Source organism: Denticeps clupeoides, chromosome 10 (genome assembly GCF_900700375.1).
Source record: "Denticeps clupeoides chromosome 10, fDenClu1.1, whole genome shotgun sequence".
Lineage (NCBI taxonomy): Eukaryota > Metazoa > Chordata > Actinopteri > Clupeiformes > Denticipitidae > Denticeps > Denticeps clupeoides.
The window spans coordinates 8,167,518-8,185,422 of record NC_041716.1 but is presented as its reverse complement, the minus strand read 5'-3'; the positions used below and the strand labels follow the sequence as shown (position 1 = coordinate 8,185,422).

At 43.5% G+C, this 17,905-nt stretch overlaps 2 protein-coding genes across 9 annotated transcripts in view; both read left to right on the top strand.

Moving 5' to 3' along the window:
* plch2a (phospholipase C, eta 2a) overlaps positions 1-10,613 on the top strand; it is a 98,966-nt gene extending 88,353 nt beyond the window's left edge. For 7 of the 8 annotated variants that reach the window (XM_028992515.1, XM_028992516.1, XM_028992519.1 and 4 more), the window contains 4 exons: positions 1,005-1,151; positions 1,345-1,424; positions 3,924-4,281; positions 6,995-10,613. In XM_028992515.1, the coding sequence (XP_028848348.1) occupies positions 1,005-1,151; positions 1,345-1,424; positions 3,924-4,281; positions 6,995-8,583 (2,174 nt within the window). In that variant the 3' untranslated portion in view covers positions 8,584-10,613. Of the gene's footprint in view, positions 1-1,004; positions 1,152-1,344; positions 1,425-3,923; positions 4,282-6,345; positions 6,375-6,994 lie in introns of all 8 variants that reach the window. The other variant, XM_028992523.1, reaches the window with a different exon arrangement.
* A 1,139-nt stretch (positions 10,614-11,752) lies between these two features.
* On the top strand, positions 11,753-17,905 carry LOC114797625 (probable glutamate receptor). The gene is made up of 10 exons (XM_028992524.1): positions 11,753-11,801; positions 12,152-12,231; positions 14,304-14,335; positions 14,811-14,990; positions 15,097-15,323; positions 15,424-15,521; positions 15,608-15,825; positions 15,988-16,207; positions 16,501-16,745; positions 17,265-17,905. The coding sequence occupies exons 2-10, from the start codon at positions 12,168-12,170 to the stop codon at positions 17,361-17,363; spliced, it is 1,383 nt and encodes a 460-aa protein (XP_028848357.1). The 5' UTR covers positions 11,753-11,801; positions 12,152-12,167; the 3' UTR covers positions 17,364-17,905.

Here is a 17,905-nt window from a genome sequence, read left to right as displayed (position 1 = left end):
CAGTTTGGGGTCATGTGTTAAATGATTCTGTAAATGTGAATAACAAGTATAGGAATAAGGATAGAAAGACTGGACAGGTCAGGGAGGGATGGATTTACACAGAATCACTGGAAAGAAAGGTGATCAAGGAATAACAAAACATGGAACTGGAGTTGAGCAGGGACAGGTGGCTGGGGACAATACATGAATATTTATGTACGGCTGTTGCTTCAATAAAAAAAAACCCTTAGTATGACAGTTTAGATTTAAACTTCTATCGTTATTCGTTTTTTTGGTACTGAGGGATCACCTTTTTAACACTAAAGAATGATATTCAGATATCTGTCCAAATATCTCTAGATATCAGGCTGGGGCTAACAGTGGTAGAACATAGTGCTGTAATTCAGCTGTAAAGTGGGTGTGTCACTCAGTTTAACAAGGCGTCTAATTGGACTCTTGTCTTTAGTGGGAAGATTGTTGTGTAACTGGAACTGGTGTAATGGTGTAGTCTAAAAAAACTGTAACTTTGAGTGTGTGTGTGTGTGTGTGTGTGTGTGTGTGTGTGTGTGTAAGCGATGTATTATGTATGAGGCTGGTGTTGGTGCAGACTTGAGAGAGACACCACACTGTCTCTGCTGGTATCCAAACCTCTGAATTATTCATGATTGCTGAAGTGGCTTTTTCTCACTCTCTTCCTCTCACCCTCTCCCTTATTCCTCTTATCCTTCATTCCAACCTCTGCCGGTCTCGCCTGTCCTCTGACTCCTTTTCTGTCTTTAATCATTTTCTGTCACTCTTATACTTTCACGTGTTTCTTTTCCTTCCCTTTCCCTTTATTCTCTCATATTTTTTCCTCTCTTTTATTATCCTGCCCCACTTATCAACACATTGTTACCTCTCCCTCCACATTTATTGTTACATCCTCTCTGTCCTTTTAATTTTCTCTTTTGTATTCTATTACTTCTTGCCAATTTTTTACTCCTTTTTATTCCCCTCCTCATGCTCTCTCTCTCTCGCTCTCTCAGGCTTTAACCCTATGTGGGAAGAGACACTTGTCTTCACAGTCCACATGCCAGAGATTGCCCTTGTCCGCTTCCTGGTGTGGGATCATGATCCCATTGGCCAGGACTTCATTGGCCAGAGAACAATTGCCTTTAACAGCATGATGCCAGGTACAGTAACATCACCTCGACTGCTGGACACGCAGGAGTCCCAGTGGCGCTCAGTGAGAGGAGCAGACAGTCGACTGAGTATCATTATGGTGCATGTCAGGGATAAAGGAAGATCATCTGAAGAAAATGTTTCTTTCATCTTTTTTGTTCCTGTGAAACTGAAACTGTGTCTTGACCAATTTACATTTTGAAGGCTATCGCCATGTGTATCTGGAAGGTATGGAGGAGGCTTCCATCTTTGTTCATGTAGCTGTGAATGACATCGCTGGTAAGGTAGGTAGTTGCTGCAGAAGTTACCATGGTACCAAATTTTGCCTTGCATCAATCTGATATGTCGGATATTCTGTTACATGTTCTCTTAGAATTGTTATATTGTTTTAGATTGCAATTAAACCATTTATATGATTCTTATATTACAAGAAGCATTGTATTTATAATTTGAACTAGTTGATAAAAGGATATAAGTATCTAAATGCATAGCAGTCTTGTAAATAATGAGATAAAGGATTGCTAATTATTTTTGAGGTAAAATATTATTTTATATGAAACATGTTATTATTATTACTGTTGTTGTGGCAGTAATGCTATAATTTTAGTAACATTAATATACATATTAATGAATTGGATACCATGTGTAATACATGTAAGTTAGTGATTTCACTGTGAATGAATGGTTAAATGAAATAAAACAACACCAGTACACTAGAGTAAAATATGCTCAGCAAACTAAAATATGTTACTTTATCTCAGCTGTAATTTTAAGTTTATTATAAAGTTAATAGCAGTCTTCTATATGCAAAATCAAGATTGAAGCAGAATGATTGTGCTGTACTGAGACACTGAAAATGGGGTGAAATGTGTATTTTCCAATGTTGTCTGCAATGTTTTCTCTCCCTTTTGAACTCATAACTCATCTGCCGGGACTGACATTGACATTCCTCTTCCATTTTTGTGAACGCAGCTGTGTCTCTCTCACTTTTTCCTTCCTCTTCTCCCCTCTTCCCCTTTCTTCTTTATTCTCTATCCACTCATCTATGTCTCTGCCTTACACACACATACTCTTTGTCTGATCCCTCTCCTCTCTCTTTCTTTGTTCCAGTGGACCTCTTTTTATCCTAAAGCTGCATTTAAGGGCAGGAAGTTGTTAGGAGGCCAGAAGCCCCTCAGAGTGCCAGGTGTAGTGAGACCCAATCAGCACTGTGCATGCCTAACATGCCCCTCCCCCTCTCCTCCTCAGTGGCAGAACCTGGTTACTATTTTAGTTCGATTATTTTATTTTATTTATTTATTTATTTGACCATCTTGAAGCCAACTCATGCAGCCCATGAGTTGAGTCATAACCTCTGCAGCCCAACCTCGCCAGCATTTTCATCGACCAAAGTAGATCCAGTGTCAGGGATTAAGGGAAGAGCCAGGGAAGCAGTGTCAACCTCTGAATGCTCCAATTACTCCTAACTCAGGAGAACGTTCTCTGCAAGGCACAGCATTTAAGTCCCAGTGCTGTTTAAGCAATATTTTTAAAATTCGTCCTGAGTGAAGGTCACCAAGGACTTTGATTTGTTTTGTTTGTTTATTATTTTTGATACAGAATCATATACCAGACCAAATGCATGCATCTAACATAGTCAGTCATCTTTAGTCTCCATGTGATATATGTTGTCTAATGAGAGTACTTTGCATTATCATGTTTGGTCTGCCATCACATTTATGTTCACAAACAATCAGAATTGGAAGGAATTACTTGTAGTCTGCAGAGTTCCAGGCCTGTGTCCCTGCTCGTTTAATTTTATATGTGATAACAGTTCAGTTGTGAGTTATTAATTTTCACCTAATTAGCTGTTTTGGGTGCAAATTGAAACTGTATCCACTTGATCTACTTCTGTAGCACATCCAGACACTGTACATCAAGATAATCTTTTCTGTTCTTGCATGTTTTGTGTAGCAGTCTGTCAGAACAGCTACAGTAAAAGAACATCTGAAACAGTGCACTCAGTCATTTGAACCATGGCCATTTCATTTTGTTGTATTGTGAGTGGAAATTCTGTTTCATTTCAACATTAACTGGCATCATGAATGTCATGCTCACCTGGCTGTATCATTCAATGTGGTAAACACACACACAGTTTATCTGAGCAAGTAGTGCTGCACCAAATCACTTATTTTATGTGCATGACAAGGATGCACAATTGTTGGTTAGATGTGGATTCCTATTCTTTCCTATTCTTTCCATATCCTTCTTTATGTAGACTCATTTATCACCTTTTTGCTCACGTGGCACAATGTGAGTTCACAGACTTTGGTGGTCGGGTGAAACAGGGCAAGACATTGATTTTTATACAATGAATTCTGCAGTCTTAATTAGGGACAACTAAGTTTCCTGCTTATTCCTGCTCATAAATGAGCTGTATTGAAGAACATAGCCTTAAGGTTTACAGGACCCATGAAAATAAAGTGCTAAATATTAACTTTCATTATTTCTTTACTAATTACTGATCATTTTTAACATACATATTGTTCCAAAATTTTTAACAATTGCAAAGAAAGCAGTATTAAGCAAAACATTACAGAGAGGCAGATGTTTATTGATTGGCTTTTGCTAAACTGTATTCATCTAACTATATGAAATAGCACAATCGCCTGCAATAAAATTTAGCCAGTTTGTTTTTTGTTTTGCTATCTCAGGACTATGCTTAATAGTCTAAAGGATTAACATTTTTTCTTATAAATGCGTGATGGTGGAGTGCAACATACATTTTTGTCTCAACTTTATAGGTGCGAGCAGCCAGCGGCATAAAAGGCCTGTTTCACAGAAACCCAAAGCAAGCTTCACTCGACAGCCATGCTGCTGCGCTGCTCAGCCGTAAGTCAGCATTCGGGGCTCACCTGCTGCGCCGCACAGCCAGTGCACCCACCAAGGGTCAGCCCAAGGTTAAGAAGGGCTTCCCAGAGATCTCCATTGACACCAAAGACTACAGTTCGGAGGGTGCCAGTGAGGAACGTGAATCAGAGAACGGCCATCAGCCCAGGCCGGAGCGCAACGGGGAGAATTCTGGAGCATCAGCATCGGCTGTGGCTGGGGCACAGCCTTGGGGAGGGACCAATGGGGAGCTGCACTCAGACAATGGCAAAGGTAAGAGCCCACCCTTCCTATGTGAGGCAAGGGCCAGAGCAGGTAGGCATAGGGGTGCCTGGAGCGAGCCGTTAAAACGCACCAAGCGGATTCGTCCAAACGAGCTCTTGGAAGAAAGGCCTGGAGTCTTTGCGCGAGTCGCTGTCAACGGTTCTGGCAGTGTAGGCGTGGCCTCCAACTGCATCAAGTGTGTGATTGGCTCCAAGGAGAGCCCTGAGACAGAGAGGAGGTCTCAGGACAGGCTGACTCCTGTCCAATCTGACAAGCCTGTTCCTGTCAAACCTGAGCGAGTCTGCCGCTCATCTGCAACCTCAAGGCAGGTGCAGCTGTACCCGGGACTAAACTCACAGTTCCAGTCTGACCTCCAGCCCCCAGTCAAAACCCAACTGGAGACCCAGACCCAGCTGAGACCGATACCACTGCCCAGAACACGGGCCCGAGCCAGGCAGACACTAAATGCTCACAGCACTCGTCAACAGTCGGAGGATCCATCTGCCAGAAATGCCCGCTCTTGCAGTGTTCCACGCCGACGTTTTCCACCTCCAGTCGCAGCTACACCTGAGGCCCCACCCAACGTCTACTCCAACTTGCAATGGCAATGCCCACCACCACCCAACTATGGTAGCAGCTGTGAACTTAGTCGGCCCATCTCTAATTTCAACAGCCTGTTGGACAGTGACTCCAGCAGCTGTTGCAGTCTGGGTAGCCTGGAGCTGCCCCCTGAGATCCCCCCCAGGGTCATGGATAACCGCCGGCGTGCAGCAGGCACCCTTCAGCGGGAGATGAATGCCCTTTTCGCACAGAAGATGGAGGAGATTCGGAGTAAATCCCCCATGTTTTTTGCTGGTAAAGTCTGACTTCAGACCCATAGATATCAGATCCTTCGTCCATAATCATCCCCCTCCTCTGTCGTATGGGTCATATTAGCAAATAGCTTTGTGCGAGTCCTTATTTTAGCAGTTGTTTTAGTGCTTCCATTTGTAGCTTGAATCTATTCCCTTTCCCAAAAGAACAAAAGCTAAAGTTTACTTTCAGCTCTATTACTGAATTATGCTGATTCATTAATTCACCTTATTTGCTTGTCTCAGCCTTGGTCAGACAAGTTTTAGTGCATGAACAGTGTGTGAAAATTTGCACCATGCTTGCAAATTTAACTAGTGACTGATGTTAAGACATGCACTTTTACTAGGGATTGTCAGGAAAAGGCATAAACACAGAAAAGAGGTTTAAAAGAGTTTTTTTTTCTAATACACACTTAGTCCATTCACTGAAAAGGGGGAGTCTGAATGAATCAGTCCAAGGTTGAGAGCCAGTAGTTTCAGTAATCCAGAGTTTAAAGCCAATATCTAAAGCAAAGGTTTGTACCCAAGAATAGTCCAGGGAACAAAATGAACATCGAATCCAATGTAGGCACTTAGTCACTGGGGAGTAGAGGGACTGGGAAAGAAAATCCTCTGAATTGAATATCATGGAGGCGGCTCCTCTAAGGCTATAAGCTATGTTGGAGCAGCAACCCTTTTTCTCATCTGGACAGGAAGTTGGGCTTCCTTGCTGGCATAGTCAACCAGCAGTGGTCACAGGCACCCTCTGGTGACATTGTAGTCAACTTTCTAATCGTTACTTTATTGTAATGCTCAGCACAATGTCCCTTCTGTGATCACACCCATCTGAATCTTTGTAGGAAAATCCCGATGCAAATTACCATGAGAAAATGTGTGGAGGTGTGTGCATTAAAAATCTAAATCATCCATTACATAGAATTTATTAACCACCCATATCCCAGAAATCCTAGATAGCAAGTCTTGGGTTATCCCCAAATGTCTTGCTTTCTTGAACCCTCCTGTGCATGGGGTAAAAGTTAGGGCAAATCATTATCAGTTGCTGACCATCTGTCTGTCTTGCAAAAAAAAAATGTTCATGCAAAATGATCCTGTAGAGTTGTATAGTGGCAGAAGAACTTCTCTCTCAATTGTGTGTTGTCCTGCTGTCCTCTACGTCTCTGTGCTCTCCTGGTGTGCTAAAAGCCCTTTGTTCTGTCCCTTCTTGCACGCTTTCTGCTCCTAGTGCAAAACTGATTGGATGTCCAAAGCCAGGTAAAGACCCTCAGAGCACCTGCTCCTTTCTCCTCTCTACATTGTCTACCTGAGTCTGTTGAGTTGGAAGATTTTTGCATGTGTGTGTGTGTGTTTGTGTGTGTGTGTGAACTGTTTACGTGTACCTTTATAATGGTTTTCTTTCGAAAAACTTGCTTTTGCCCATTGTTAATCTGCAGAGGTTTCATCTTTGTTTTAGCTGTTCTGTATTGTGCCACTTTGTTTACTGCAATGTCACCCTGTTTGCTCTTTCCTCCAAAGAACTAGTTTGCTTTTTCTGTCACCATGGCTTGGAAAGGGAACATCTGCAAAGTCTTAGATCTGTTAGGGCTGCTAATACAAAATGACTGTGCTATGCCAACAAAAGAAGAAGGCAAGAAGGCACATTAAACGAAAAGAAATGAAAATCTGATGATAGGAGCCTTGACTGGCCTCTGGCTGCTTATTGCTTATTTGGACTGAGTGAATGTGATGTTTTTTGTATTGCTTTTTTTAAATGCAGTTTCTATCATACCTCCATAAGCATGTTTTGGCTATGAAGACTAATGTTGTGATAAATGCTTTGTCTTGTGGTGCAAGAGTGTTTTGTCTAACATCTGTGTCTGTCTTTTTTCCGTCAGACCGTTCTTCAGTGCAGCGATCCCCCTTTTCTTGGCCTGCCCTGGAGTCTATTGCTGAGGAGCTCGGGGACAGAACTCTCGCAAACTCCCCCTCTGAGACCTCACCGACTAAACCGCCTCCACACCTTCGGCCCCCCTCTTTTCCAACATTGTTCCAAGCTCCCCAAACAGCTTCCCCCTCCACCCATAGCCTGGCAACAGAGAGTGATGAGCCCAGAAGCCAAGCAAAGCTTCAGAAGGTGCAGCCCCTACCCACCCCACATTCACACACCCTTTCCGAGGAGCCGTGTGTCAATGGTGGTGTGGAAACGTTGAACTTTCAGGACAGCCAATGTTCCATGGTCACCGATTCCCACGCGAGTAGCGATCCCACTCAAATGGAGTCTGTTCGAGAGAGTTCTGTCTCTGAAACCACCACAATAAGCCCCTCACAGAAAGTCCATGCACTGCGAGCATTCTTTGACAGGGATTCCTCACTGGCCTCTCAGTCTGGGCCGCGCACCCCCGTCCGACGCACTAAGAGCGAGGGGCATGTTCGCGCGGCATGTGCCCAGTCGCCAGTGCCAGAGGTGTCCATCGATGCCACACTGAACGACCGGCTCTGGAGCAAGCTAGAGGCTGGCAACCACCGTGACAGCGTCTCATCATCGTCCTCCATCTCCTCCAATGACACTGTGATCGACCTGTCCCTGCCCAACCTGACCCGGAAGAGCCGGACCTGCCTCAGCAGCGAGGCAGAAATCTGCAGCAGCACTGGTGACAACAGCAAAACCCCTAGGAGGCAGTTGGTGACACGTTTCGATACGCCACGCCCTGTTAGCAAGAGCAAGTCCAACCCCAACCTTCGCCAGAATGGCTCCCATGAACAAGAGGAAGATGAGCTCCAGCCCAGGCCCCTGGTGAAGGAACATTGTGACCCAGGTCACCTGATGCAGCGGCGACACACCTGGAGCCGGCTGTACATGGAGAGTTTGAAGCAGGCCTCAGCAACCTTGCAGAAACCCCAAAACAACGTAGCTTCTATCACTGCATCCAAGGAGCTTGGCAACAACTCAAAGTCCAAGAGCCTCGGGGACCTCACCTCGGAAGACATCGCCTGCAACTTTGACAGCAAGTACCGGAGCATCAGCCGCAGCTTTGTCTGTCGCCCCAGTAGGGACCAGCGCCGGCTGGCCTCCAAACCTGCAGACAACCTCACTGAGCAGCTCAAGCGACTGACGGACGTGGAGCCGTTGACGTCCAGCGACTTCTCCCCACCTCCACAAGCGCTCGGGGGCAGACAGGCAGCAGAGGATGGGGGGGAGGAGTGGGAGCAGCCGGCGCCTATGCGTCGCATGAGCTCCAGGAGCCAGAGCCGCGTTCGTTACATCGCCAACCGAGCCAAGCAGGCCCAGGAGAGGCAGAGACTGCAGGGGCTGAGCAGACAGAGCAGCAGCCCAATCGAGGAGAGGGGCAACCCGGAGGGGGCGTGCTCGGTCGCCCGCAGCCCCTGTTCCAGCCTGGACCTCCTGAGTCAGCTACCCCCCACGCCCCCTACCCAAAACCACCTCAGCCCCGACACTGGACTCTTCTTCATGCTTAAGCTCTGACTGGGATGAAAAGAACCGAAACAGAATGAGGAGCTCGAGCCAGTAAGCACGTATCTGACGTCCTCCAAAATTCCAAGCAATGGCAACTTTTTTTTTGCTCTGTTTGAAACATTTTGTTTGTAATTTGTTCTGATTGATCTGTATATCTTATTGTGTGTGTTCAAAGCACTGAAAACCATACTTCTATACTTAGTCTAAGCAGTGTGTTCAAACAAGCCATGCAGTCTGCACCATATTAATAATTATCAAAACGTTGTCTGTCTTTACCAGATTACTTAGTAACATTGTGCAGGAATATCTTTATTTTAAATGAATAATTTCTTGTATCTGATTCAATATCGATTTATGAAATTATCTTTTTTGTCTTTTTATTTTCTTCATGGTTAAATCTGCAAAAGGCAATTTCAGGTCAATATAAAAATGAGGCTTTATATTGAAAGAATGACAGAAAGAATGAACAAAAATGTCTTTATGAAGGGCAGAATTAAGGGATCAGAAGTCACACTTCACAACTTAAGTTGCATGGCACTTTTCGTACAAGAAATGTAGCTTTAAATGTTTTGCAGTACAAATGAATTAAGTAATTCATTTAAAATATTTATGTAATAAGAAATGGCACTACCATTATTTTCACCATTAATACTATTCAAAGCTTTTAATTACTTTTAAATAAAGTATTCATATTTCATTCCTATCAAATCAATATTGAATCAGACTGAACACAATACTGAAGCTCAGCTGCTCCTGTTGCCATAAATTCTAAAACAAATAAAAATCACAAAAGCACAATTCTAGTCCCCTGTATGATGGTGTAAAGTATCCTGTACAAAATATCCCTGAAAACCTCCTAGTCCTAAAGCGTCTCTTTAGAGCTTTCACTTTCCTCAAATGCAGCTACTGCCATTGCAGCATATGAAGAAAATTTTAATGTGACGCAATGTATTTCTGTTCCCATCAGAGCGACCTCAGTGATTGAACACAGCACCCATGTTCGTGCTGCTATAAAAGGACTCGAGCATGTTAGCATCCATTTCGTGTTCATCGGGACCCAAAGCACCCGACTGTGTTAACCATCCTTGTATTTCATCATTTTTAAAAATACGTATGTAGTAACAGATATTATGTTCAGCAGTAGTTGTCACATGGTAGCAATATTTTTAAAATCAATTACTAAAGCATTTTAATGGTATTGAGGAATATATAGATGTGATTTTTTAACATTTAATGAAATGGAATGTCTTTGCTACAAACATGTTCATGAAATCATGGTCTTTTTAAATTGAAATTTTATATATTCTCTGCATACGACAATAAACTTGAGTGAGCTGCAAATTATGCTAGAACTACGAAGAGGCATGTGCTCCAGCAGTACATGGGGCTATGTGCTGATTTTTCATCTTTAAACACCATGCTGGAACCTGTCTGTAATAGCCCTGTTTAATTTAAATGCATGTTTTAAAAAATGCACAATTCTGTGAATTCAGTTTTGGTTTTATTAATACAAATGAGTCACTTTTGGTTGGCATTTGCTCTGTTTTTACTGTTGTTAAGATGGTACTCAACTGGAAAAAAGACTGAATGTTTTGGAAGCACGTTTCTCAGTCAGTACTGTAGCGTTTGCACTGCCCCTTCAACCGTCTGAGCAAAAACATTGAGGACATTATTTTAAGTAAATACATATGTCATTTCAAAGAGTTTTTTTTTCTCTCCTGTGTTTTTGTGTACACTGCCTCAAGAGTTAGACCGGAGAATAAATAAAGACGGGTGACACATGAAAGGAAAGCCAGCACAATGTGTCTCAGTAAGAGCACCACAAACCGCCGCTACGCTTCTTGGCACAGATTATCCAGCCACTGTTTACATGTCCATATTCACAAACCCATCAATGAAGTTCGGGTTGCTCCCTGTCACTTTTTACAGATTGCCAGGAGACCACTGGACCCTAAGCATCCAGGTGTTTGAGTGCAAAATAATTATAGCAAATAAGTGGGAAGTTGCTGGTATTTAACAGAAATAATTAACTAATTTAACTGGCTGTGTGTGTGTGTGTTTTTTTTTATATCCTCCGTCCTCCATTCTACCTCCCTGGTGCAGGCCGACAGGACTCCTATTGGGAAGAAATGTAGCTGAACAAAGACGTGCTCTGCGGTAGACATCCAATTATGTCCTTAAAAAAATAATTAAACTTCTTCAAAGCAGTCATCCTTTTCTTTGCCTGATTTTAATTTTTTTTTTTTTTTTGGAGAATTCCCAATGCAGCATTATTTTTACATGTCGTAAGGCTATAGATGCAGCTTTTATGTTTATCCTCATCTATAAACTACTACAAAAATAAGGCCTTGACTCCTTCATTTTAACTAATGACTGGCATGACCAACAAAAACCCTGGCTACGCTTCACTTGCTGGTTTCCAGGACGACGGTCAATGGAGTGATGCGAGTTGCCAGGTCCTTCCGCAGTCTCAGACTCTCCTGGTTTCTACATGCTCTTTGAGTGACAGAGATTGTAGGCCCTTGCCACTCAAACAAAGGATCAGTGCATTAGCATTCTGCTGGCTATGTCTCTCACTTTAAGATCGTATTTATCGGGCCGATTTAGCATGGTTCCATCTTCAATGCACAACTTGAAGCCAATTGAGTCCTTTTATCTGAGGGAATGTTGTTGTCACAGAGGTTGAAAACCCCCCGTGGGGTCTGGCTGAAGATTTCTGTTTGGCGACGTTGTGCAGAATTTAATGGAATAAGTAAATAAAGCTCAATTAAAGGCAAATGCACATTGCCAATGAAGGCTTTTATCTATCCATATTAGCACACATACATATTTTACATTTATACACTTATAATATATAAACTAATCAATATATAATAAATTCTGAATGCAGTCTGGGTAGTTTAAATGTGTGTGTGCTTTGTGCCACTGTATATTGCACTACATCTCAAACTTACATTTTCCTTTTGTAACCCCCTTTGTCTCAACTTCTTTCCCAGCCCAAGTTCTCATCACAATTTTGTTTCATGACGTCCAAACGTCTTACCTCCTCTTCCCCACACCACGCTCTTCGTAATTCCCTCAGGGCTTCTTTTCCTTTCCCAAAGCTTCCAGAATGTCCCATCTCCTCTCATTGGCTGCCCTCAAGCGCTGGGGTTTCCTCCCCTTTACTCATTTAAAACTGTGAGGCCCCTTTTCTCCCCATTTCTGAACAGCTCTCAAACTCTAAGGTAAGAGACCTGCGCTGTTGTCTTTGAGGATTTGCACGTATTGCATTGGATTGGCACTGCTAACACTTGACCGCTAGACATTAACAGCATCTCACACACATACATTCCATATTTATAGGATTGTTCGGTTACTGTTGTCCTTAATCGTTCAGGGGAGTCAATGTTCTTGCACATTTGCTCCTGTTAGATTGTTTTATTTCAAAACGACTGCCAGGATCAGTCTGTATTAATGCCACACGGAACCAGGAACTGATGAAATGTGGTCTATTGTATACCGACTGAAAGATTATGAAAATGATTTTTATTTGAAGAAAATGTTCCCAAGTCACAAATGTCCCGTATGATCAAAGGTTCAAAGAGGACAACATGAAGGCGTGTCGGGAAGTCCTGGTGTGTTTTGTGGCCTTTCTGTTTGGGCTCTGTACTGCAGGTAAGCATCCCACACAACCTACAATTAGTGACTTAATATTACTTAAATATACTTGAATACACTGTGAAAAAAAAAAGTTTTCTGTTTAACTGGCCATTTTTAAAAATTACGTCAATAGCAAATATTTAAAACAGCTCTCATTTCTCAAAGCCCGACTGTCTATAATTCAAAGCATTTCTGGACGAGATGAATATCATTTAGTCCAACCGTGCAGCTCAAATGAGCTCGACTCTACTAAGCAAGCACATCGTGGATGCTGGACGTGCGGAGGGCCAGCGGACGGCTGACGTCTTGTGCTCCACAGTGAGACCAGGCGGGATGAGTCGACTCCTGGAGCTGCATCAAAGGGTCCGCCTGCATCTTATTTGGCATCAACTCGGCCTCCTTTAAAAGCGTGCAGACTGGCCATTGCCAGCAACAACAATGGGCATAATAAATCGATTCAGCTGGCCCGGGGAAAGTAACCCGCTTGGTTAACGGAGGGCAGGGCGTGAAATGACCGGGGGACTTCTGACAGATTGTGATTTTCGTTAGGGTTGATGGGTGTCAGTGACACTTTGCAGTCATCGTGCCCCTTCCAGTGGACATCACTTTGAATGCCAGTGTCCCAACGCCACCACCCCCAGCCCTGACGCTTGCACCCTGCGGCTTGTTGGCAGGAGCAGTGGAAGATGGATGCATTAATTGCCATTGGTCACGCTTCATGGCAATGTGTCCAGTGTCCAGTGTCACCAAGAAAACATCCAGACGGTACATGACAAGGCCAATCTTTTCATCAGCCGCTCGGGGCAACAGACCTCTTTAACCCCAAGCCGCCTCTACAGCTTCACCACAGGAGCATGGAAGGACCCCCTGCTTTAATTAACAGACCTCCCGTTTATTCTCCCGGGCCTCCTTTTCAAGGCCGATTACAGGGAAGCGCTACTTGAAGAGAAGGAAAGAAAAAATATGTGTGGAAGCGTACAAGAAGGCTTTGTTCCCCCTGGGGGTGATTTAGGATTAGTCTTTTTACGAGAAAGTCCAACAAAGTAACACACAGTATGAAGACGTGGGTCATTAGCCTCAGAGAATACCTTCCCCAAGTGGGACCTCAGGACGGTTATGGTCATTATCGCTTTGTTTTCCTTTGTGCTGGCCGTGGTTTTTTGCTTCTTGTACATGAGCCAAAATACTTCTTAACATATGAGCAGTTCGGATGCTTTCCATCACAAAGACTAGCAACATCTTTACCATGGTCACTCTGATGAAAAAATAATTAAATGGCACCACATTCTTTAATAAGTATAACGGCAAAAAAATGAAATGAGACTGAAAATTCCCTCTTCACGGGGTCTCCGATCCCAATCAACTCTGTTCTCCTTTGTTGTCCCTGGCTGGTGGAACAACTTGCCCTGCTCCATTCGAGTAGCCGAGACTACCACCACCTTTAAGAAGCAGTTGAAAACTCACTTGTTTAAAAAGTATTTCAGACTAGTCTAACACTTACACACACTGCACAAAATAAAAAATAAAATTAAAATTTGTCTAGTACTTAACAAATCCCGAGCTTGTTCTTTTCCCGACAAGTTAGGCCTTATCAGGGCTGATAGTTTTGTAACTCATAATCTATAGAAACCGAATGAGAATTGCTGATGTCTCCCTCTTGTAAGTCGCTTTGGATAAAAAGTAAAGTAAAGTAAAATAAAACACTCATACACCTTCTGCAGTTAAATTAGACAAAATGACAAATAATGTATACACTTGATGTTATATATCAATGGTTTATATATGTTGCACATCAACAGTACTTTCCAGACCAAAATTCTGTATTTAGAATTTAGAAACACTAATTTATGGGCTATTACCCAGTGTATGTTGTGCTTATTGTTATTGTATATGCTGAATATAGTATTTGATACATTTCATGAAATATAGATAATTTTATAACAATTTCTGTGTAAACTGAGTGAACTTTAAGGAAGCAGTGCCAGGTTAAGGGTACTCTATTTTTAAGATTCTATTTTATTCTATTTTGCATGTTGGAATGAAACTGTCTTACGTTCTCATGCCTTGTTCTGTTTCCAACGATGTAGGATCCCAGCCGCTGAAAATCACGACTATTGTGGTGAGTATATTGCTGAGTAAATAAATAATTGGAGGGGGAACAAACAGCATTGTGGAGTGGGGTTAGTTATTCTCATGCACTGTGACCTCTGTGGCAGTCAGTGGGAACGTCCTCCTTTGAAAATGTGAGCGATGGGTGGAGTGCAGGTGCTACTTTTCAGAAAGCCCAAAGTGCAAACATGAATATAGAACATCTACAAAAAAATTTAAGCTAAAAAAACAACAACAGGAAATTGGAGAAGGAGCACAGCGGAGAACACTCCCACGAAGGGCAAGCCAGAGCCAAACCGCCTCACTCCCAGAGGAAGTCTTTTCACGATCACATGAGCACCTCTAACAAGAAACAGCAGGCAAATCTTACATGAATTTAACGTACTCTCTGGAAAGTCATCAGATTCCCTTTTACAGATGATTTACATTGTGCTATACATTAATAATGAAACGGCCCTAAATGGAGATAGTTTCATCTCCTGCAGCAAGAGCCCTACGCCATGACCCAGGACAACCAGCTGGAGGGTTACTGTATGGACCTGCTGGCTGAGCTCTCCAAGAAGGTGGGCTTCAAGTACAGCACTCACGTGGTGAAGGACGGCCGCTACGGCATGGTGGATGACAGCGGCAACTGGATCGGCATGATCGGCGAGGTCATCAGAGGGGTGGGTAAAACTGCACCTGTGATAGAACCCACAGCTGGATTGCAGATCGAGCTACGTTTGCCTTCTCCGTGCTTCATTTGTTCCCTGGTCTGTCCCGTAATCCCAGGAGGCAGATTTGGCCGTTGCTCCCCTCACTCTCACAGCGAACCGGGAAAAGGTTGTGGACATGTCCAAGCCCTTCATGCAGACAGGCCTGAGCTTCATCCTTAGGAAGGATGCCGTCTCGGATGAGCCCGGCTTCTTAAGCCTCCTTAGCCCCTTTTCCTCGGAGATGTGGGTGGGCGTTCTTGTCTCCTATCTGCTCACTACAGTCTGCATGTACCTGGTGGCCAGGTGAGCCTTGAAATCCTGTACTGGGATTTGTGGGATGGACAAAATGAGCTGCTAAACATTTTATGTGTTCCTGTTCTGTGTGTACTGTAATTTGTTCCAGGATCAGTCCGTGCGAATGGGAAGGACCACAGGCCGGTGAAAACCATTTTAACCTCCAGCACAGCTTCTGGTACGCGGCTGGAGCCCTGACTCTGCAAGGTGACATGCACATTGAGCTCCATTTTTTTTTTTTTTTGCTTTTAGATGCAGAACGTAACACAGGTTGATTTTTGGTCCTCTCCCAGGCGCCGGCCCACACCCCAAAGCCCTCTCTGGACGTGTCGTCAGCGCCATCTGGTGGTTATTCTCATTAGCACTGTTGGCGTGCTACTTCGCCCGGCTGAATGCGTGGCTGCAGTCTGACGTCGACCATCTGACCATACAGACCTTCGAGGACCTCTCCAAACAGGATGTGATTCAGTATGGGACCCTCAAAGGAAGCTCTTCCCTTGCTTTCTTCAAGGTAACAAATCAGCAGTCTGTCCCGCGTTCAACACCATTAGGATCAAGTTTGGGAAACCTCTGGGACCCCCACTGGCCTAGAGTCCCAAGCTGTTGCCCACCTTGCTTAGTGGTTTAGATGATGTAATTACGTGTTTTTTCATTTTTATTTTTTGCATGTAAGACTTCGAACAACCCCATCTACAGCAGGATGTATGCCCAAATGGAAAAGCACAAGAGCTATGTCGCCAACATGGAAGAGGGCATTCGCAGGGCACAGGAGGGCAACTATGCCTTCATCGGGGAGTCGGTCTCACTGGACCTGACTGTGGGCCGCAACTGCGACTTGATGCGCTCCTCCGAGAGCATTGGCATGAGGGGGTACAGCATTGCAGCACCCCTAGGTGAGAACCATTAACCTGTGTTTCACCCACTTGATAAAGCCAGTTCATTAGAAACAGTTTTTTTTTAGTAGCTATCACAGTTTATAACCCACAATGCCTTTCGGTTTATGACCAAAGAACTGCTGCTGATCAGATATTATTTAGGGTTGTATGTAGGTTTTCCTTTCAGAACCCTGTGTGAGTGGCATTGCAGCATGCACAGCAACTAGAGTATCGCAGACGCTTTTATTGGTCAATGAGGGTGACGAGTGCCATCCAGGATTGAAACTCAATCATTCTTGCGCCTCTGCTAGGCTTTCCTATGATGAAGAACCTGAGTGTGGCCATTCTGCAGCTGAGTGAGTCTGGAGAACTGGACTTCCTGCGAAGAAAATGGTGGCCCAACAGCTGTGTGGCCACAGACGGGAAGGGCTCTCCTCTGACACCAAGCACCCTGAAAGGCATCTTCCTGCTCCTGGCCCTTGGCCTGGGCTTGGGCCTGATGCTGGCTTTACTGGAGCTCTCATCCAAGTCCCGTTCTCAAGCTAAAAATGATGAGGTATGCCTGCAAAACAGGCCAAACGATCTTCAAAGATCAAGAATTTAAAATTAGTGACTATGAAAGACATAACAGGTATAATGATATCTTATAATAATACATTATACCAATGCTGGGTATGGAAGCAGACTCGTAACCAAAGGGTTGTGGGTTCATATCCCGAACTGCCATGTTGCCACTGAGGTCCCCTTGTCAAAATGGCAATAACTTACACATCACTATTACACATAGGCAATAACAAAATATGATAATAATACGAAGACTGCCATCCCGATACCTGAAAACATCAAAGGAAATACATTCTTTGAATGAGTAGACTCTCATTTTGATGAACAGAATGTCCGTCAGCTTTATTGCATCTGGTTTGTGGTCACAGCTCTGCAAGTCAAACCAGCGAAACCAGTGAAAGGCTTGTTTTGTCCTGACAAAAGCTTTTAGATCGATTGATAACATCTTGTGCTGTAATTAAGCATTCCTTCTCGTTTCCCTTTGTTTGTGTGTGTTTTTTTTCATGCTCAGAAATCCTGCTGCTCTGTGCTGTCCGCTGAGCTGAGCCAGCGCTTCGGAGGAAATGCCAAGAGAACACCGGAGGAAATCTCGGAAAAATGCAAAGCTTAGATTTTGTGAAAAGGATTTTAAACTTTACAGTCCTGCAGGATCAACCAATGATCCCATGTCGTGCTCAGAACAGAGACGAGCATTAACTGCCCCTTCATAGTGCTCCTTTTTTCTACCGTTTATCCTTAGCTACTTATATATTAAGATTAACACTCTCCTTTTTCTATAAACTAAGAAAAATATTTGTCAAGCGTCATACTCTTAATGCCGGTGTCACATACTGGATATGATATGAAGAGAAACTGACCTGCCAATCATTGTGGTCTTTGTCACATACTGTCACCTTGTCTGGCTTTCGAGGCAAAGCCTGTTCATTAGCTCTTTATATCGTTTGCTTATATAAAACCAATCCTGGGGCCGCTTCATAAAATTAACAACTGACATCTCCATTCATAAAATGGCCATTCATGAGATCTGGGAGATCTGAGCTTTAGTAGCTTTGCTGCCTTCTGTTAAACCAAATTAGACAAAGTTATTAGTCTGTAACTTTTTTTTTTACTTTGAATTAAATGGTGTTTGATTAAACCAGTTTTTGAAAAGAA